The following is a 23,492-nucleotide window of genomic DNA, read 5'->3' on the forward strand; positions in this document are numbered from 1 at the left end:
TTGTTTTAAGATACTGTACATTAAAAAACAATAATGAAGGAGAATGCTATATTTGGTTGTATATTTGAATTATTCAAAGGTGTAAAATTTAGAAGAGGAGGAGGACGAGGCTTACCTCCTTCGAATACAAAACTGTTTCCCATTGGAAATATGGGCAAAAAAAGTTATAAATTTATCAAAAATTATATATTATATATAAAAACTTGCCTACCACATTAGTTCACCCTTCACACACACAAAACAATGAAACTCAGAAAACAAAAACAGCAACTCATGACAAATAACAACATTCAATTGGATGGGTTGACACAATAATCAATCACTGCCTCTAGGTGCTATTGTCTCAGAGCTCACCCTGCCTCGCTTTGAGTAGTTTAAAACTACTATAACGCTAAGAATTTAGGACGCTGACCTGCTGCGCCACCTGCACATCTTTTCAAACACCTGGGCTGAATGTGATGCAATGTTTACACATTGAAAAGTGTCCTCTTCATGAAGCATTACCATATTTACCCGAATATAGCTCGTACCTTTTCCTCAAAAATTAAAGTTAAAAAATCATAGTGTAAGATATATGCAAGGATTTTTGGAAACTAAAGTTTTTCAGGAAAAAAACTAAATTGATGTTTATAATTAAATCCTTCGTATCCTTATAATTTATAATTGCTCACATTATTTATAAAATGAATGCATTTAATTATTGATGTTATTTCTGTGATCTGCCACTAACCTTCATTACGTGATATATTTGAACCTTTAGCGACAATGCTTCTGTAATTAACTTAAAACAAACAGTTTCATTATTGCTTTTCCTTTTATCAATTCGGAATCATGAGATCTTTGAGTTTATCATAACTTTGAGTTTAAAACCAGCACTGTCACTTGAACATTTCTCCATATTTCAAGCAAAAATAACGATTAATCTACTACTTGATATATGTTATGAACAATCCTTTCATGATTGAAAGGATTGTTCATTCTGAAGAGAAATGCTGATTCTCTTCAACCAAAGTCCAAAATATCTGAAACTGCCATAACAATATTCACTGTATATTTCTTAAAGTTTTAATATTTTTTCATGTGTGAGGTATATGTGAAACCTTTTAATTTCTTTTTTCATAAAGTAAAATCAGGGGTGCCAAATATACGTGAAGGCGAGTTATATTCAAGTAAATACGGTAATATATTGTGTTTACTTTTAGGAATTACGCGAAGTCTGGAAACAACTAGCAATGTCACTGATATTATATTTTTGTCTTTAACGGGAATAAATACAAAAATATAATATCAGTGATGTTGCTATTTGGTGGACGAGCGGTCCACCAAATAGCAATTAGTATATAAGTATATAATATATGTTATGCATATAAGTATATACTTTTAATTTACTGTAGAGATGCACTGTATAATCTCTACTTGCTGTGGAATCAAAGATATTTTTCAATCTCTGAAAGCCCATTGAATTCTTACAAGCCAGAAAGCCCTTACTTAATGATGCCATAGAACCTGAGAATTTTTAACATAGAAATATTCATAATAATGATGAATTGGTCACAGTGCTATCTGAATTATTTATCGTCATGCAGTGCATTTCTGTGGAATCATCTAAAGGAGGGGGGGGGGTATTATAGAAACATATAAAAGTTACTACTATAAGATTTTTATATAGTAGATGCTGAAAAGTTTCAGGACTAGATTCTTTGCTTGGAGAGAACAAGACTCATCTTCACAGAAGACCTGCACTAACCATTATTGACACAGGTATCATATTTCGCCTAAAACTTATTCATTGACAAAGCACTCATGACTGCCACCTCTGGTACTAACCTATTCCACTTGCTCACTGCTCTCCAAGCAAAGAATCTAATCCTGTCACTCCTGGATATGTATGAATGTGGTTAACCTAGATGAGAGCACATTTTTTTTTTTTATTGCCAAGGTGGTAAATGAGTGTAATGAGTTGCAAGAGACATTTGTGAGTGCTTTGTTAATGAAAGCTTAAGGAGAAATGTAGTAGTTGCTGTGTGAATAATAGTTAGTGTGGGTTTCCTGAAATGTCTTACTCATGATAAAACATATTATTATTATTATCCAGGCTTCCATGGAGCCAAAAGACTCATTGTGGGAGTTCGTTTTTAGGAAACACAAAGTGCATCATACCACTCCTTGAACCCATTGACCATTTCCCGCTCCAACCACTCTCTCAGGCAATGCATTCCAAGGTTCAACTACTCTCCATGCAAAGAAACCACTCCTCACCCTCTTGCACACAGACTCCTTTCGTAACTTTCAGGGATGGCCCCTTATCATCGCTCCCTCCTGCCGTTCCACCAAGTGAAAGAACTCTCCAATGTCTACCCTGTAACTGCCTCTCAACAGTTTAAAAGTCTCAATCATATCACCACTCCTTCTTTTATCCACCAAACTCTGCAGTCCACATTTCCTCAGTCAATCCTCATAACTCATATTGTACAGTCCTGAAACCCTCTTTGTTATCTGCCTCTGTACCCTTTCCACAGTCAATTTATCCCCTTCAAATCCTGGGGACCAAATCTGAGAACAATAGTCTAAATGTGGTCTGATCAGGGTCTTATACAACGGAATGATAACTCTTTTATTTCTGCAGGTCAGTGTCCTCACTATTGCAGCAATCCTCTGAGTTACCCTTACCACCTTTGCAATATGCTCCCTGAATTTCAGTTTTCGATCAATCATCACCCCTAGATCTCTTGTATCCCCCTACTTCATCCAGTACAGCTCCTCCAATTGAGTATGCATCCTCCCATCGATGGATCCCAAACCTCAAGACCTTACATTTTGCTGCATTGAACCGACACCTCCATTCATTTGCCGATCTGTCTAGTTTATTCAAATCCTCTTGCAGGACTGCCACATCTGCATTATTACTGATAACCCTTCCCAGCTTCACATCATCTGCAAACAACTGAATGTCCCCATGCAATCCATTGACAATATCATTGATATAAAGGTTGAACAATACAGGTTCCAGTATTCTGAGTCCTGTGGAACCCCACTTGTAACCTTCTGCTTCCTTGATATTGCCCCACCATACACAACTCTCTTCTACCTATCAGTCAGCCAATCCTGAATCCATTTGACTAACCCGACATTTAAACCCATGTGCTGCAACTTAAATATTAGCTTATAATGTGGCTTACCCTGTCAAATGCCTTTGCAAAATCCAAAAAAATGGCAGTATATGCCTTTCCCTCATCAACTGCTCTTGTCACTTTATTATAAAAGGCAATCATATTACTAAAGCAAGAGTGCCCCTTAACAAATCCATATTGATTCTCACAAATAACATTACCCTCATCTGCCCAATGCTGTATATAGTCCCTCACTAATTTCTTCAAGACCTTAACAACTAAAACATACGGTTGAGGAATCCCACCATGGTATTTGTGTGTATGGGGAGGGAAGGTTTTGATACTGACATATTTTAAAAGAATTTAAAACTTGGTTAACCTGAACTGTAATACTGGATTTCTACACTCCTTGATTAAGTAAATTAGTGATTAAATGTATTAATCACTAATTTACTTAAACAACTTGCCTGGTAAGAATGTATAATGCATTGTATGTTCTCACCAGTTTATTTAAGTAAATTACTAGTTGTTTAATTGGCTCTCTGAAAATATCTAGCCTTTCTAATTAGCTCTCTGAAAAAAATCGTTTTATAAATAACTGCAGATTCTAGCCATAATTATATGTTACCTTAAATCAATTGTAACTAATTCTAGGAACTGGCTCTGTGGATAGTAAAACATGATTCTTTTATTTTTGTTTGTTTTCTTTCAAGAAAAAAAAATCTTATGTACAAAGATAATTCAGAATTAATTAAAATGGATTTCTCTTGTGCAGAGTTTACATGATCGTTGATTATTAGATAAGATACTATAATATTACAAATTACATGAAAATAACATTATATGATCATTATTTGCATTGTTCCATTAAATAAGCAGGAAACTCCCTTTCTTCCACTTTTTTTGGGAGGAATGCACTGATGTTGCTGCTAAGTCGAAAAGTGGATTGTGATGCATTCGCTGTGCTCATCCAGGAGTTATTATTATACGGCATCTCCATGGAGTCCAGAGACTCATCGTGGGAGACTCAAACTACTATTTGCACAAAACCTATCACTCCTTAAACTCCATTCACTTTCAGGGAACTTACTAATTCTGGTAATCCATTCCACTCATTCACCACTCTTTCCTAACAAAAAATCTTTCATGCACTTACTAACCACACTCATACACAACTTCCTCAGATGACCCCCTGGTTTTTTGACTTTTTGTCATATATTAAAAAATTTTCTTTATATCATGTCTCCTCATTTCTGCCTACTAACTAAACTTTGTTACCTACACATCTTCAACATGTCCTTATAGGAAGCATTCCACAGACTTGTCACCAGCTTGTCTTTGAATCCTCTCCACCACCTCCTGATCATCAATTAACCCAGGTGACCAAATCTGTGCACAGTAGTCAAGATGAGTCCAGATTATAGCCTTATAAAAAGGGATAATAACTTCCCTATCTTGTTAGCATGATTACTTAGACGTTGAATAACATCTAAGTAATACTTTCAGCTATTTTACCAACTTTGCGATATGTCCTCTGAACTTCAACTCTGTCACCATTATCCTCAAGTCCCTCATCACTTTTTTGCAATCCACTACCATCAATGTGATACACCGTATTGTAACCTTTTCAACCAAAAGTGCATACCTTTCATTTTGCAACACTAAATTGAAAATCATTATCCTTTGTACACAGTGCCAATTTGTTTAAATCATCTTGCACATGATATCTACATCACCTTCATCGATTATTGCTTTTCCAAGTTTTGCATCATTAACAATATCCCTACATAAATTTTTCCCTATATCATTGATATACAAATTAAAGAGTAGTGGCCTTAGTACAGAACCCTGAGGTACTCCACTAGTCACCCTTATTTTTTTTAAGAGAGTGGTGGAATGAAACAAAATTGAGAGAAAGAATGAAACTAGAAATGCCATGACTCAGAAATCGAAAGAATGAATGTTAGCAAAAAAAGAATGAATGATGGCGAAAGTTGGATGCATGTTGGACTGAAAGTACGGAAACAAAGAAAAATGAATGAGAGTGAAAGTGAGAAGCATGATAAAGAAAGTTGGACATATGTTGGACCAAAATTACGGAAACAGAGAAGGATGAATGAGAGTGAAAGTGAGAAGGGGGGGGGGTTGAGAGTTAGAAAGTTAGAAAGATTGAATGATAGAGAGAATGTGTTGTGAGATTCGGAAATTGAATTGGATTGGATGAGGCAAGAAATGAAATGGATGCGAAATGAAATTAAGAGAATTCAGGTCAAAACTATTAAAATAAATCATGATAGCATGAAAGAGTTAATGAAAGATGAGCGAGTGGCGTTGTATGACGACTCCATTATTAAAGCTGTGCTAGAGGATAGAATGCACAAGGTATGTTTTCCAGGTGGTAAAATGAGTAGAGTAATTGAGATATTGGATATGAGGTGGGAGCGAGCAAAAGAGTTAATAGCATTAATTGGTACAAATGATTTGAGTGAGGACAAAGAGCATGTGTCAGAATGCATATCAGGAGGCTGCTTGGAAGGATAAAAGAGAATAATGTGACAGCAAGGGGAGTCAATGTGTTGCCTAGGTATGACTGTGGTGAAATGAGGCAGAGAGCAAGGATTTTGAATGATATGCTGTCTGAAATGTGTGAGGAGATGAGAGTACAGTTTGTTAATGTGTGGAATGAGTTTGAGGAACGAAGTGAGCTGTATGGGAGCGATGGACTGCATTTGAGTGGTTATGGTGTGAGTCGCTTGGAGAGACTGCTGCTGGAAGGTAGAGAAGTGAATAGAGAGAATGAATCAGATTGCGAGGTGAGAGATGTGGAAGAACAGGAGAGTAAGACAGGAGAGATTGAAGAGGTGATATGCATGGGGAACTGAGTGGTATGAGTATAGAAAATGAGAGAATGGGTGTGCAAGAGGAGCAGGGAAACAGGGAGGCTCAGGCTGGACAGGGATACACAGCGTGAGAAAGGTGGATGCTCCAAGAGAGCATGTGAGAGCATGTGTAGGCAGGAAAGTAATGGGATGATCAGGGATCAAAAGGAAACAGATGGAATTGCAAAGGGTTCTAAAATGAAGAAGCAGAAAGGGAAATGGCCCCAGTCCAGCATGGAGAGATTACATCGAGTGAGTGGTATCAGTAGAACTAGCTGTAGATCCAGAAATGAGCTGTTGTGTTTGTATACAAATGCTAGAAGTATAGGAAACAAGGCAGATGAAATGGTTGCACTAATTGCATCTGTTCATCCAAAGATTGTCGGAATAAGTGAGACATGGTTAGATGAGGATGACATCCTGACAGGAATAGAGATGGAAAGGTATGATGTGTTTCGTGAGGATAGAAGGGATAAAAAGGGAGGGGGAGAGCTATTGATGATAGAGAAAGAGTTATGTCCATACAAGGTAGAGATGCAAGAGGGAAATAGGGCCAGTGGTTTTGAGGCAGTATGGTGTGAGATAGAGGTGAATAGAATCAAATACTTGGTGGGATGTTGTTATAGACCTGGTAATGTGGATGGTGGTGATAGTGAAATGTATAGTCAAATAAGCCAAGCAAATAAGAAAAGGGTGATCATTATGGGTGATTTTAATTATGGCAATATAGACTGGAATGAAGAGATAGCAACTGGAAGTAAAGAAAATGAGTTTCTTGAGTTTTTGAGGGATAACCACCTCAGACAATATGTAACAGAGGACACACGAGGATTAGGGGTCTTGAATTTGGTCATCTCATTAGAGGATGTAATTATAAATGAGGTGTCAAATCATCCACCAATTGGTCAGAGTGACATTGAGGTGATTACCTGGGTGGTTGCCAGTAGCATGAGGACCTCTGTGAGAAAAGGGTATATGTAAAACTACAAGGGGGGGGGGTGATTATGAAGAGCTCAAGAAACAGCTTGCGGGTGTAGCGTGGAATGAGGAGTTAGCTGGAAAAGAGATCAGTGCAGCTTGGGGGATTTTCAAAACTATCTAGTAGATGCAATGTCTAAATGTATTCCAAGGGTGAGAAGGTTAAATAAGGTAGGTGTGAGATGGATGAATAAAGAGATTAAGCATGCGATACAGAGAAAAATGGCCTTGTGGAGGAGCATAAGAGAAGTGGAAATAACTAACATCATGAGGTCTACAAAGACCAGGCAAGGAGGGTGACTTGGTTGGTGAGAGTAGCTAAAGAGAATTATCAACAGAAGTTAGCTAATGAAGCCAAAAAGAATCCTAGGGAGTTCTTTCAATATGTAGCCAGCAAAAGAAACAATGATTATGGAAGGATGACATTGATTGGAGAAAATGTTATAAAGACAGCTGTTGCAAAATGTGTGGTGGAGATAATTAATGAGCAATTCATAAAGATCTTTCAATCTTGTGAATGTGACTTCATGGAGAGATTGAGAGCAGTTGATGATGAGAGGAGACACTGACTGTAAGTGAGCAATAGGTGTTTGGGGAGTTGAGTAAATTAGATGTAAATAAGGCTGTGGGACTTGATAATATATCACTGCGTATTCTGAAGGAATGTGCCAGACAGTTGACACCTGCCTTTACATATTTTTTTAATATGAGTCTTGCACTTGGTCACGTGCCTAAAGAGTGGAAGGAGGGCAAGATTGTGCCACTTCATAAAGGAGGGGATCAAACTCAAGCATCAAACTATAGGCCTATCTCTGTGTCAGGTGTTGTGGTTAAGTTGTTGGAGAAGCTTGTGAAAACTAGGATCCAGATTTGGGTTGACAACAATGGTATAATCTTTGATGGACAGCATGGATTTGCTAAAGGTAGGTCATGTTTTAGTAATCTACTTACTTATTACAATAAAGTGACTTCTTCCTTGGACAGAGGAGAAGGATACACAGTAATATACTTGGATTTCACAAAGGATTTTGATAGAGTACCTCATGATAAGTTGACAGTCAAACTAGAGCAGATGGGGTTGGATATTAGATTAGTACATTGGATTGGAGACTGGCTATCTGATAGGTATCAACAAGTTGTGTATAGGGGTCCGATATCCAGGAAAAGGAAAGTCACTAGTGGAGTGCCCCATGGGTCTGTTTTAGGGCCATTACTGTTTAACTAGTATATTAATGATATTGGCGAAGATTTGGATGGCGATATTCAGTTGTTTGCAGATGATGCAAGTTCAGACGAACCATAAAGAGTAGTGAAGAAGTTGTGGCCTTGCAAGAAGACTTGAATAAATTTAGTGATTGGGCACGGAAAAGGGGATGTGAGTTCAATGTTGCAAAATGTAAGGCTTACATTTATGCTTGGTGAGCATATATTGTTGGAGGTAGAGGTAATAAGAGATCTAGGGGTGATAGTGGATAAGGATCTAAAATTTAAGGTACACATCGCCAAAATTGTGAAGACAACACAAAGGCTTCTGGGAATGATGCGGAGGACACTGATGTGTAGAAGTAGGGAGATTCTTGTTCCTTTGTATAAGGCTTTGATTAGGCTAAACACATGGACTCTTGTGCCCAGATTTGGTCACCGGGTTTTCAGAAGGATGAAGAGATGTTGGAAAGGGTCCAAAGGCGACTGACTACGGTAGTTTTTGACCTCTGGAATGTTGAGTATGAGAAAAGATTGAGAAGATGTAATTTGCAGAGTCTGGTGGACAGGAGGAAGAGGGGAGATATGATAGAGAACTACAAGTTGGTAAGGGGTTGTTATAGGAACAATGGTGGAGAAGTTCTACAGAGAATAGTGGGAGATCAGAGGAGAACTAGAGGTCATCCCTGGAAACTGTATAAAGAGGGTGTGTAGAGGAGTGAGAGGCAGGTTTTTTTCGTGCAGAGTTGTGAATGATTGGAATGCCTTGCCTGAGAGTGTGGTGTCTGCAAGGAGTTTGAGTGTGTTTAAGACATGGTATGATGAGATGTGTGTGTGTGTGATAAAAGGACCTCCCAGATGAGTCTTTGACTCCATGAGGTCTTGGGGTAATAATAATAATAATAAATTGCAGATATAGAAAAAGGTACTGATGATCCATAATTTTAGGTTTTTTTTTTTTTGGACGGATACCAAAAGTGACTCCTGATCCATTAAGTTGTATTGCAGGACAGTGGTGTAATGTATAGGCCAGTGCTTCAGTGCTGGTCTGAAGGTTTCTGTGTGGAATGGAAATTAATTTCCTTCATCTTAACTATTTCTGGCTGGTGGGCATGGATATGCCACAGAACAAGTGTTTCACAGTGGTGTGGCACATCCTCTAGCATTTAATGAGAGAAGGGTTGCTATGTGCTTATGATATACCAATTTATTTTGTCTGGATGGTGTTCCTCATTTGCTTTAAGGATAATTACTCTGCAACTAGGATTCAAGCCCTTTGTTCAGGTAATATATTCTTTTTCTGAGGCTGATGGTTTTTCTTCCTTTTTTCGCTACAATAGGTCTCTTAGTTCTTCTAGATGGGTAAACTACTGATACTGACGGTCTGCTCATAAGCTTCAGAGCTTCCTTAAGAAAGTTTGAGGCTCATTACAAAACTGCTGGGTACAAGTTTTGTGATGAGTGGGTATTCAGTGTGAGGAAAACCTGCATTTTCACTTTCCTCCTCATCATCTGAGGACTCAAGCTGCTTGGCGTCCTCATCCACCCCTTCAGACTGTTGGAAGGGTTCCAGAGTGTTTGGAGGCAGGGACTCTCTAGTGCAGCTGCGGTGGTTCATCTTTGGCTGTTATGGTAGCTGTTTTCTGCATTTGTTTCTTTTATTACTCTTCTTCATTATTTTGCTAATGTGATTTTGTTGTTTGTCTGTTTTGTTGTTGGGACTCGTGTCTTTTTCAAGATTCAAAGTTTCATTTGACGTTTGACTGACTCCTGCTGAGCCATGGTGGATGACTGTTGTTGGTGATGAGTCATCGCTGCTCATTGTAGCCATAGCTATGGGAAGATGCAGGACATAAAATTTGTAAGAAAGGCTATCTCAGACCTAAATGCATTCCTTTACAAAGACAAAGGAATTTTTGAAAAAGGATAACTTTTGAGGGTTTCTCATAACGTTAAAAAACTTAACTGCACAATATAAGTTGAAATTACAATTATTCTAATATAATATATAATATAATTATCTCAACTTTAGGACAGATAGATAGATAGACAGACAGACTTAATATAGTTTTTATAATTAACAAAAAGGATCATAATAAATCATGTTATCCTTATAAAAGTAGGTGTTATTCTTATGTTTCCTCCAACATATTGACTTGCTACTCTACGTTAATGACTTGTTAAGCTATTTTATTAACTCTTGATGTTGTAATTAGTTGACAAAATGTATAGTAAAATACAGTTATAGTTAATAAAGTTATATTTATCCTCCATTCTCCAAAAATTCAACAGTTATTGGCTTCTGCTCAGTGCTTAACTATCCTTAAACAAAGTAGGTTAATTAAATATTTATGCATTATTATTAAGTATTTATACATTAATGTGATATATTCCTTTAAAAATACATTATAGGATTTTGTACTAATGTTTTTTTTTATTGTACTTGTTGAAACACCTTTTTATTTCACCTTGCAGGCTCAAAATGATCAGTGCCAGACTATTGAAGATGTGGGAAAATATAAATGGCCACACATCACAGATGAGGGAAAATGGAAAACAACAAACGTAAGTTTTGTGTAATGTGATGTGTTTTGAGTTATACATTCTTGAGAAGGTATGTTGTACATTTTAAAAATACAAAGAGCAACTTAATGTAATGTCACCTCTTTCTGTGTACAAGTAGCTGTGATGGTGATATTTCATATACAAACCTTTGTTTACTTTGCTTATGTAAGAGAAGGATGAAAACAAAATATAATTTCTTGTGAATTATAATTTACTTTTTTGTAGAAAAGTAAGTTTTTTTTTTCCTTTCCAGCAAAAGATATTAGCTACAGCCATTTATAATGTGGAATATTATAATACAAGAAATATAACTTCTGCAAGTATAGAAATGTAACTTCTACAATTGAGTTAGTTCTAAGTATCTCAGCAGGTGTAGTTCCGAATAATGAGATGCAATAAAGGTCACCCAGAGATGCTTTGCTTGTAGAGTAGCAATTGTAGAGGAGAAATGATTGTTTTGGCTGGAACTAATGACCTGAGAGGTGAGACGTATTGTATGAGTGAGGATGTGAAACAGTTATTGGAAGAAGTGAAAAAGAAGATCGAAGAGGTGAATTTTGTGAGTCTGCTGCTGCCCCATGGTAGAGATAGACTGAGAAGGAGTGTGATGATGTAGAGTTTGTGAACCTTTGACCTGAGTTTGATGGATGTAAAGGTTTGTACAATGCTGATGGAACTGTACTTAAATGGATTCGGAGTTAAGTGTTTAGACAGTGATTTGTTTGCTGAGAGTGTGGAAGTGCAAAGTCAGGAAAAACTAAAGAAATTAGGGTAGATGTAGACATGTAGATGTGTGTATGTGTGTGAAGGCACCATGGAGCAAATGAGTATGAGAATGACAACAAGTGCAGAATCTAGTCTCTCAAGCAAAAATATTGAATTGGGTAGTCAATGTATCCCCCCCCCCCCCAACCACCATTCAGGTGGTTGGAGGGTGGGCTACAGGGATGCTGCAGTTTCTATCCTTCTACACTTCAGTGTTTGCATTATTCCCATAATGTTGTTCTCATAATTTTAGCAAAATGTCCATGAAATTCCAAGTCCCTATCTCCAAATCCTTCATCTCCAAAATATCCCTACCAATCCTATACTCTGCATCCCATCTTTGCTTCCCAAATTTTAACACCTTACACTCTACAACATTAAGCTGACATCCCCCACATACTTGGCCATTCAGACAGTCTATTTAGGTTCTCTTTGCAAGAGGACCTAAATAGACTGTCTCCATAACACTCCTCAACTTTGCATCATCTGCAAACAACTGTATATCACCATTCAAGCCCTTTCCAATGTCATTTACATACAAATTAAACAACAATATCCCCAAAACAGACCCCTCCCCCCAGGACACACCACTAGTGACTTTCCTCTTTTGGGATATCACCCCCCCCCACATACACAACCTGTTGATACCTATCAGACAACTAATCTACTATCCAATCCCATCAGTTCCAATTTAACTACTAGTTTGTCATGTGATAAGTTATTGAAATATAGCTTATCACATGTGGAGTACAAGAGTGCTGGATTTTGTTATATTGTTTTGTTACATTGCCTCCAATTGAGGGAAAGTAATCATGTGGTCTTGACTTGGGAAGTAGCAAAACATGTGTAAATTCTAGTTAAGAAGAGATATATGTGGAAGTATAAGGCAGGTGATTATGATACATGTAGGAGGCAGCTTGAAGCAATACCATGGCATAAAGATCTGCAAGGAAAATATGTTCATTCACAGTGCAAGGGGTATCTGGAGGAAGCAGTATCACACTGTATACCCAAGGTCAGAAGGGTAAATTAGGTAGGAGTTAGATGGATGGGTGGTATCATTAAGCATGAGCTGCAAATAATAAAAATGTTTTGGAGCGTATATAAGGAGAAAGGTGACCAGCCTGGTAAGGAAGGCAAAATCAGATTATGAGAAAAAAAATCAGCCAAATAATCAAAAGGAAATCCCCAAGAGTTTTTTTTTCTTTATGTGGCAAGTAGGAAGAAGTATGGGAGGGTAACCTTAATGTATGCAAATAGTAGAGAGGTAACAGAGGCAGACAAAATTGTTGAGCTGCTGAGTGATCATTTTTCAAGGGTATATTATCCAAGTGAAGATATTGTTATGACAGAGGTGGTGAAGACTGATGTAAGAACAGAGGGTTGAAGAATTAGTGGTACTTGGTATAAAAGGTAATAGTTAATGAAGATGATGTAGAGAGCTGACAGTATAAGGAAAACATGACGGTTGTCAATTTAATATGAAAAAGTGCAAAGTTATGCATTTTGAGATACAAAGATCACATGCTGTGTAGCACATTCAAGGAACTATACTATAGGTAATTGATGTTGCCAGAGATTTGGGGGTGGGGGGGGTAGATAGACAGTTGAAGTTTAGAGGGCATATTGCTAAAGTAGCCAGAGTAGCTCATAGAAATACTTGGTTATTGAAGAACACATTAACAAGCAAAGATAAAGGGGGTTTTCGTTCCTCTTTATAAAACCTTTATATGACCACATTTGGATTACTGTGCTCACTCATGTCTGGTCACTTGGGTTTCTTGGTGATGAAGTAGTGAGGAGGATCCAGAGGCAAGTGACAAAGATAGGAAGTGAAGATATTGTGGAATGCTCTATATGAGGATAGATTGAGGGTTTCTGGGTTGCAGAAGTTAGTTGATAGGTGAAAAAAAGGGGATATGATGGAAACATTTAAGCTGCTTATAGGATTAATACAAAGGAAATATTTCAGCATTTGGCTGTAGAGGGCAGAACAAGAGGTCATCACTGGAAGTTGAGTTTGAGCGTGGTTATTAAGGGCGCGAGGACTAGATTTTTTTGCTTGGAGTGTGGTGAATGAATGAATGAATGGACAAAGCACTCTTACAACTGAGTCAGTTGTGAGTGCTTTGTCTGTTAATGGTTTCATGGAGAGGTACGAGAGATATTCTGTTGATAGTTTGGGGCCTTTTTTTCATGATCAGACTTAGGACTCCATGGAAGTCCCTGTGCAATAAGATAATAATAATAATCATAATTTTAGAACTTATAGTTCTATTGATTGTAACAGTTTTTGAACAAATTTTCTGTGTTAGTAAAGAACAGTTCCAGTCTGGTTGGCAACTTTCACCATAATGCCATGTACTATGGTATTATTGAGATTGATAGGTGGTGTGTGGTAGCAGTTCCTGATTAGAGTGCTCCAAATTTTTTTTTAGTACTAGCACTATTGCTTATAATTGTGTTAGGTGTAGTTTATATATATAATTAGATTCAGGTTAGATTTATGCTTAGGTATATTTTAAGTTGTGTACTGTATGTTTGCTTCATAGTAGTGGCACTCAAGTCCTGTTTATTCGGAATGAGAGAGATTTTGTGTAGTGTTATAGCTTTAAACTGTATTCCTTACCAAGAGTAAGCAGACTTTGGTTTGAAAGCAAGAGTGGAAAGAAGTTTGCAAAAAGTGTATCAAGAGCAAGTACTAATAGTGCAGGTCATGTCGAGAGTGAAATGGTAGATACAACAGAAAATAGGTTCAAAAATGTGAGTGGTAATAGGAATGAGAGAGCAAGTAAAAGTGACCAAAAGAATAATTACATGGATGATGTGAAGAATTAATTGAAATGAGAGAGAGTCCTTTGCAGGATAATAATAATAATAATAATTCTTAGAACTGATAATACTATTGATTGCAGCAGTTTTTGAACAAATTTTCTATGTTAGTAAAGAACAGTTCCAATCTGGTTGGTAACTTTCATCATTATGGCACGTGTTATGGTATTATTGAGATTGGTAGGCGGTGTTTGGTGTTTTGGCTAATTTCTCTTTTATTCCATATAAATTTATTCAGCTGGCTATCCACCATAGCAGCTTTGCTTATTCTGTTGTCTATTTCCAGATTTATATAACTAGCCATCTTCACTAAATACTGTGCTTAATTAGGTGAAATATTTTACTTGTTCTATAGGCTCTCCCTTCAGAATGCAGTTGATGTGTTCAGTATTTCTGCCTATTTTCATAGCTTTGGTCTTTTTATTGTTGATTTTTCTTGTCAAGTTTGTTACAGTTGGTATTCAGTTTAGTTAGAGAGGCCTGAAGACTTGCACTAGATGTGTTTATAAGTAGAACATCATCCGAATAAAACAAAGAGCTATGTTTGACATCCCCAATTCTAATATATCAGGCCTAATGCCACTTTCTTTCATAACGTGATCTATATAGATGATAAATAAGAGTGGAACTAATGTGCATCCTTGTCATACCCCTGATTATACATCAAACCATCTTCATGTATTTTCTTCACTTCTAACTGCTGACTTACAGCTTATATATATATATATATATATAGACTATGTAATGTTTCATTACACAGTCTATATATATATATTTTGAAAGTATTTTGAAAGCTTTCCCAGAGGAAAGCTTTCAAAATACTTCAGTTATATGGGCTCCTTGTCATATGACCTTTTCCAGATCTACAAAACTTAAGTACAGATCTCTGTCATATTCCCTTGGTTTCTCAACTACTTGTCTTAAAGTGAAAATCTGATCTTGACAACCTCTATTTGGCCTGAACCCAGCTTGTTCTTCTTCAAGCTTCATTGACTACAATCTTTCTCAACCTCTTTTCAAGTATGCTTGTATAAATCTTATGTGGAACCAGTGGTGAGCTATAAGGGGCTCACGTGAGCCCTTTGTTAAATTTTTCTCAAATTTGTTCTTGTTTACTTTTTTATTTTTTCAAAAAAAAAATTTTTTTTTTATACATATTAAGTGACAAACTCATATGGTAACCTAACAAAAATTAGTCTATTTGGCAGTGTATAGATTATTTGGAATTATTGTTTCAACTCCTCTATAACAAATGTGCCCAAGTTTGAAAATAAAATAAGCACATGCGCTATCTTTACCCTTCTCCCTTCTGGTAGCCAATCGTATGTATGGTAAAACCAGTAGCCAATCAAATCTTTTATAAAAGAAATGCTCAAACATAACCCAAATCTCAACAAAAATGATGGCCTAACCATTCCAAGAATGTGGAGGATCCATCTGCAACCTGTATAACACCCTAAACAAGTGTTTTTTCTTTTTCCTTTCTTTTATAATGTCACCTGATGAAGGCTGTTACAAGCCGAAACTAGTTGTGTTTTTATATTAAAACCTTTTGACTTAAATCTCGGTTCTAGTCATTCAATTCTTTATAAAAATATGTATGTTAACCGAGTTAATGATCATTCTTTCATCTATAACCTTCATGACGAGGCTTCTATTATTAATAATAAAAGAAACTTCAAGACACTGAAGAGGATTGGACTAAGCATCAACAGGTTGGTCTTCTTGAAACGTTGCAAATTTCACGCTGTCTTTCCTAAATTTATGTGCTTTAAAGAAAATATAACAACTGAATGTGTGAGGAGAATCTATTAATCTAAATTAGACCTACTGTCTGAAAGAATCTTGGATACTAAATGAACTCTCGCTTTCCTTTTCAATAAAAAAATAACTTTAGAGGAGAAACTGGAAGAATCTCTAGATAATGAAAGTTGGCACACCTTTAATACATACTGTGAATCTCAAGCAGCCACAATACAATATAATAACAAAGTAAATCTTATAAGTAAATTATTGTTATTATTATTATTATTTCGGGCGACTCCAGGAGTCCTTAGACTCATCGAGGGAGGCCCTAAACATCATGTCCACACAACTATGCGATTACATTCTCACAGTATCTATCATACCTTGCCTTGAACTCGTTCACCGTCATAGCACCCACAACAGACTCTGGCAGCTTATTCCACTCATTTACCACTCTAAAAGTAAAGAACCCAGCTCTAACACCCCTGCTAACCACACTCTTGCCCAGCTTCCATAGGTGTCCCCTAGTTCTCCCACCACCAGTCCTGATCTCAAAAATATCCTCTGAATTAATCCTATAAAATCCCTTTAGCAATTTGAATGTCTCAATCATATCTCCCCTTTTCCGCCTATCAACTAGTTTCTGCAACCCACAAATCTTCAACCTGTTCTCATATGGTTCATTCCATAGACCTGTTATCATCTTAGTCACTCGCCTCTGGATCCTCTCCACCTCCTCCCCATCAAGAAGGAACCGAGGTGACCAAATCTGGGCACATTAGTCGAGATGAGGTCTTATCAAGGCTTGGTACAGAGGTACAATAATTTGCTTGTCTCTGCTCGTCAAGGTATTTTTCAACAACCAAGTGATTTGATGAGCTGATTTAGCCACTTTTGCGATGTGTCCCCCTAAACTTCAACTTACTATCCACCAACACTCCCAAGTCCCTGGCCTCATCAATCTCTTGGAGTACAGTTCCACCAATGTGGTATACTGCTGCTAATCTTTTCACCCCAAAATGCATAACCTTATATTTTGTCACATTAAATTGACATCCATTCTCCTTAGCCCAGAACTCCAATCTATCTAAGTCATCCTGCAAGACTTTGATATCTTCTGCATTCACTATTGCCCTACCCAACTTTGCATCATCAGCGAACAAATGAATTGTTCCACTTAGATCCTTCCCTATATCGTTAATGAACAGATTAAACAGCAGTGGTCCAAGAACAGAACCCTGTGGCACACCACTAGTCACAGGCTGTCTTTTGGACTCTACTCCTGAATAAACTACTCTTTGATATCTCTCCATCAACCAACCACCTATCCATCTCACCAACCCTATATCCATTCCCATATGTTGTAGTTTACGGATTAGTATTCCATGTGGTATCCTGTCAAACGCCTTTGCCAGGTCCAGCAGTATCACTGTAAACCCATTTCCCTTATCCAGTTTTCAGCCGTCACCTTGTTATAAAACTTGAGCAAGTTACTGAAGCATGATCTACCCTTCACAAAGCCATGCTGTCCCCTGTACAGTATCTCGTTTTCATCAATCCATTCCTGTATTTTTCCCTTGACTACTTTCTCTAAGACCTTGACAACGACTCCTGATATGCTGATCGGTCGGTAATTTGCAACCGTAGTCTTGGATCCTCCTTTATGCAGTGAAACTATTTTCCCCTCTTTCCACACCTTCGGGACTAAGCCAGACCTGAGACTCAGATTAAACAACATGGTCAAGGGCACTGATAATTCTTTAGCCGCTTCAAGCAAGACCCGTGCCGGTATACCATCCAATCCCACAGATGTGTTCACATTAAGGTACTGTAATAGACTAGTCACCTCCACTTCATTCATCACTATTCCCGTATAAACTAATGGTTCCTTCATTTTTTCAATGTCACCACCTGGATGATATGCTTTTGCAAAGTGCGCGCTCAATAACTCCACTATATCGACTGATTCAGTGACCTGCTTACCATCGTCATTCCTTAAAATCATTTTACCGTGTACAGTTTTTTCCTTGCTTGCAGCATATTGAAAGAACTGTTTTGGATTCTCTTTTGCTTGCAAAGCTAGTTTCCTTTCATAATCCGCTTTTGCTTTTTTTACCACACTCGTTACCTTTCTGGCCTGCACTTTATACCGTTCGTGTGCCTGCAGGTCACCCCTTTCTTTAAATTCCCTCCACAGTTGTTTCTTTTTTTGCAGCTCAAGCTTAATGGTGTTATTCATCCATTTAACCCCTACTTGTTTTACTATTCTGACCCTAGGTATACAATCAGCCATTTCCTCCTGTAAATGCTCCTTGACCACTTCCCATGCTCTATCGACGTCCAGCCCTTGCAGTTGTACATGCCATGGCACTGATCCAAGCAATCTCCTAAGCTTGTCATACTTGCCAGCATGGTAATTCCACATATACCCTGTCTTAATCGAAAATTCCACACCTTTAGCCACCTCCCAGGTCAAGACCTTATGATCACTCTCACCAATAGGTGGCAACATGGTCATATTCATTACAGTCAAATTCTCAGATGCTATTACCAGGTCAAGCACTCTCACACCCCTAGTATTTTCAATTACATGCTGTCTCAGATAGTTATCCCTTAATAATTGAATAAAATCCTTTTCCTTCCTCACGTGTCCTCTCCTCCTTCCAATCAATGTTACCATAGTTGAAATCCCCCATAATATTTACCCTCCTTCCACTCATTTCATCAATTTCCCTATGCATACTATCTCCACCATCTATTCCATCACCTGGTCTATAGCAGCACCCAACTGTATATTTTATTCTGCCAGTCTCAATCTCACACCAAATAGCCTCAAATGAGCTCCTTTCACTATCCTGCAATACAACTTCAATTCTCCTTGGCTGCAGTTCATCAGCTATCATCAATAATACCCCTTCCCCCATTTTATTCTCTCTGTCCCTCCTAAACACACTATAACCTACACATTCTATCCCACTAACTATATCTTCTTCCGTCAGCCATGTTTCACTAGTGCCAATAACCTGTGGCCAGGAAGACCCAATCAAGACCAAAAATTCTTCCTTCTTGTTCCTAATACTCCTGGCATTAGTATACATGAAATGCAGTGATCCCTTAGTCCCACCCCTATATTGATACGTTATTCTAAATGACCCATTCCCATTTTTTGTCCTTAGTGCTAGCTCGGGTACATTATATACATTCTTACACTCATCTGTCTCACTGATGTCTGCATATCCATCCCCCCCCCCTCCTTGGTAGTTCTAGTTTCCCTGGTTTTGCACATCTATTTTCACTTCATTCAGCAACACTCTTTCCAGTCTCCGCACACCAAGTCCATTCAAATGCAGGCCATCCATCTTGTATAAGCCCTTTCGCCCTTCAAACTCATTCCACACGTCCATGAATTCCACACCACACCGTCTGCATAACCTACGCATAATGTCATTTGCGATTATGGCCCTCCTCCTAAACTCCTCTCTGTCATACCGCAGCAACAGACTAACCATTCTAACTCTGTCACTCTTTTCTTTCGCTACCTTTAACAATACTTTCAAGTCCTCTCTCATAAAAAATTTATCACCTTTCAATTCATTCGTACCCGCCACAATTATTAATTCTTTCACCCTCTGTTTTTGCGCTTTAATACTCTCACTTACATCCTTAAATTTCGCACCCGGTAAGTATGATTTAGTTACACTGCCATCTATCATCCCTCTTAATAACGAGTCACCATACAACACTCTTTCCTTCATTTCAGAAACTCTCTCATTCTTGCACTGTTTTTTTACGTTAGCCGAATCACTCTGGAAAGAGTTTTGCAGGTGCTCTAATTGCCGCTGCGCATTTTGTATCACTGCGCGCAACCTAGCGATCTCACTTCCTACAAATAATTCCTCATTATTTTTATCATTTAAACCATTTTCTCTCTCAGTATGGTTGCTTTCACTCTTTCTTAGATCACCGCTCTCATTGCCATCTTGTACATCGCAATTCTCTATCAAGCCACTTTTTCACTCGCATTCTGGCAATTCTGGCTTTCTTTGAAACATTAAAAAGAATACAAAATATTAGGAACTTCTCAAAACCACATATCAATATTGACAAAGTCATTATCAACAAATCTTCTTATATACTTTCAGATGTATAAAAAAACATCCTTAGTAAAGGTCTAAACTTTATTCCTTTCCCAAAATTTATACCAAAGGAGACACTACTTACAAAAAATAGAAAAAACTACTTCTTTTCTCCCTTCACAAGATGCAAAACTTCTATGTATTGAATCAATCTTTATTATCAATAATGCAAAACCACCTGCAGATAACACTACTTAAACAGAACGCAAAGCTATTAAAAGTTTAAAAAACAACAGAGATATAATTATCCTTCCTGTGGATAAAGGCAATGCAACAGTCATCCTCATCTCTGAAGATTACCTGAATAAAATGCTTGAATTACTACATAATGATACCTACTCAATACTCGAGAGAGAGATCCAACTCGTGAACTTCGAAATCGTACAAACAACTTATTAAAAACAACAACTGAATTATCCGAATTGTTCACTTATCTCTAAGCTCTCTCCATCCGTTAATTCCTCGCATATGTGGTGTTCCTAAAATCCATAAAGAGAACACCCCCACTACGCCCAGTTGTAGAAGGTATCAATTCTCCGATGTACAACCTTTCGAAATATCTTGCCAAATATCTAAACCGTTTTTCAAGCAAGTCACCATCCTTTATCAAGAACACTACTGAATTTGTTACATACATCAAGGATATTACAGTTAATGAAAATGAAATCATGGCTAGCTTAGACATGATATCTCTGTTCACTAATGTTCCAACAGATGAAGTCCTAACATTACCCAAGGACACGTTATCCAAAAAAATGTTAACCTTGCTTACACATTGCATCAGGTCTGGTTACTTCAAATTTCAAGATACTATATACAAGCATAATCATGGACTGGCTATGGGTAATCCTTTATCCCTCGCAAATATTTACTTAGAGGATTTTGAAACCAAGGCTATCTCTTCCTTTATTTTAATACCTAAATTTTGGAAATGCTATGTAGATGATGTCTTCATTATTTGGAGCCATGGACATGATTCCCTTATGGTTTTCCTCGAACATCTCAATAGCCGACATCAAAGTATTAAGTTTACTGCCTGAGCTTGAAACGGATAATTCCTTGCCTTTTCTTGATGTCAAACTGACTCGCTCTTCTGGTAAACTAAAAATATCGATATATAGAAAGCCCACACATACCAACAGATATCTGCATAGTCAGTCCCATCACTTCCCTCCTCATAAGCTTGGAATAATTTCCACCTTGGGACATAGAGCCTGTTCTCTTCTGGATGACCCAAATGAACTTCTTACAGAAATAAACTATCTCAAAACTTCTTTCGAAGTTAATGGATATTCCAAGAGAATCGTTGAAAGATTCTCTTGGAATATCCAAGAGATTCAAAGGTAATATATCTATTCCTTACATAAGTACAGTTTCACATAAATTAGCAAAAGTTCTAAGAAAATACAATATCAGAACCTTGTTCACTCCACTTCCAAAAATCCGTTTCTTAATAAGCCACCCAAAACCTTTCATCATCAACTCAAATACCCTGGTGCATATAAAATATTGTGTGATTGTGATATTCCTTATTTTTGGCAGACAGACAAATCTATCGAATTGCATATGGAAGAACATATGAGGGACGTTACTTACAAGAGACAGCAAGCCAGTGCATTATCAAGTCATATCCTTTTCTCGGCTAATCCTAATGATGAAAACCAAAGTCACAAAGTTTGTTGGGAAAAATATACTAACATCTTCCATTGCAATGATGAACTAGAGAGAAAAATTGTGGAATCTAGAGAAATCACCTTCAATCCTGTTCATCTAAATAATAACTTGAGCTACAACCTCCCAGATTGTTATTCAGCTGTAATCATGTACTGGCATTCACGAGATGCTACTAGCATGCACTTTCCCAACAATAGAACTTAACGAAAGAGCAGCTTTAAATACAGCCACGACGATTTAATGTCAGTTATGTATAGAGACTCTCTATGATGTTCATAGTTTATTTAAGCTTCAGTGTTTTAGTGTTTTTCTTTTTTCTTTCTTTTATAATGTCACCTGATGAAGGCTGTTACAAGCCGAAACTAGTCGTGTTTTTATGTTAAAACCTTTTTACTTAAATCTTGGTTCTAGTCATTCAATTCTTTATAAAAATATGTATGTTAACCGAGTTAATGATCATTTTTTCATATATTATTATTATTATTATTATTATTATTCCTGATACCTCCAAGGAGTCCGAAGACTCATCGCGGGAGGACACCTACAACTGTCTCAACCACTACACCGAACCTCTACTATGAATCATCTCCATCAACGCCATCTACCGCCCACCTCCACCACCACAACTAGAATTTTTTGTCTGTAAATTGCGTGTGTTCTTAAGGGCCGATTTGTCTGTACAGGATGAAAAACCCGAGTTTCCGGGAGAAAAACCCTGTTACCTCCGTATGAGATCGGCTAACTCACCTTCGATTGAAATCAACAATATATATATATATATATATTTTTTTTTTTATCGCTAGAGGTCAGGCTAGGAAAAAGGATTAATTAACTACGTAGATTTAGTTCACTGGTATGCAGGGCTATAGCATGTAGCTTGTTCCTTATACGCATGTATCCTTCCGATGATGACCTCGATACAGGAGTCGAAACGTCAAATAGTATTTTATTAATAATTAATAAAATAATCTTTTCAACACGTGTGTTTTTGTGTCCCTAAATTTATAAATATGAATGCTGATCACCGTGTAACCTTAAAAGAAAGAATCATCATAATCCATGGAGATATGACCCACAAGTAGTGCAGCCTCTACGGTAAGCTAAAGATACGTGTTTCCATGTTAATGAATCGACTAGCCTTTTTGAAACAATGTAGAGACAGCAACTTAGTGCCCTAAACTTAACTTTTAACTTAAGTTTAACTGCATTAAACTAAATAAGAAGCTTAAATCAGCCAAAGCGCTCCGTATTTATGCCCGGTTAAAAAAAAGCTTTGTTACGAGAACAAATCCACGAGGCACGTAAAAACCTAACATCTACCCAAGCCAAAGTTCTACAACTTAAATTAGAGATATCTGACTACGTCAATCCAGATATTTGGGAGATTTTAGACAGGATCACAGATCTCGGCCAAGCACTTATTACTGAAAAACAAAGAAAAATTAATAATGAAATTTCAAGCCCTACAACAACAGAAAAGCACAAGACCATCAGGACGCCATAGCTAAAGGAACAGCCAATCACAAACCGACATCACAAGGTGCAGCCAATCGCCCACAAACGAATGTAGGAGCAACCAACCAACCACCATCTGACCACAGCCT

At 37.4% G+C, this 23,492-nt stretch overlaps 1 protein-coding gene across 3 annotated transcripts in view; it reads left to right on the forward strand.

Moving 5' to 3' along the window:
* Positions 1 to 23,492, forward strand: part of LOC150106608 (endosome/lysosome-associated apoptosis and autophagy regulator family member 2-like) — a 594,368-nt gene that overhangs the window by 99,395 nt on the left and 471,481 nt on the right. For all 3 annotated transcript variants that reach the window (XM_090392568.1, XM_090392569.1, XM_090392567.1), the window contains one exon: positions 10,646 to 10,735. In XM_090392568.1, the coding sequence (XP_090248694.1) occupies positions 10,646 to 10,735 (90 nt within the window). The remainder of the gene's footprint in view (positions 1 to 10,645; positions 10,736 to 23,492) is intronic.

The sequence above is a fragment of the Typopeltis vanoorti genome, chromosome 5, assembly GCF_054136105.1.
Source record: "Typopeltis vanoorti isolate ZY-2024b chromosome 5, IOZ_Tvanoo_1.0, whole genome shotgun sequence".
NCBI classification, from domain to species: Eukaryota; Metazoa; Arthropoda; class Arachnida; order Uropygi; family Thelyphonidae; genus Typopeltis; species Typopeltis vanoorti.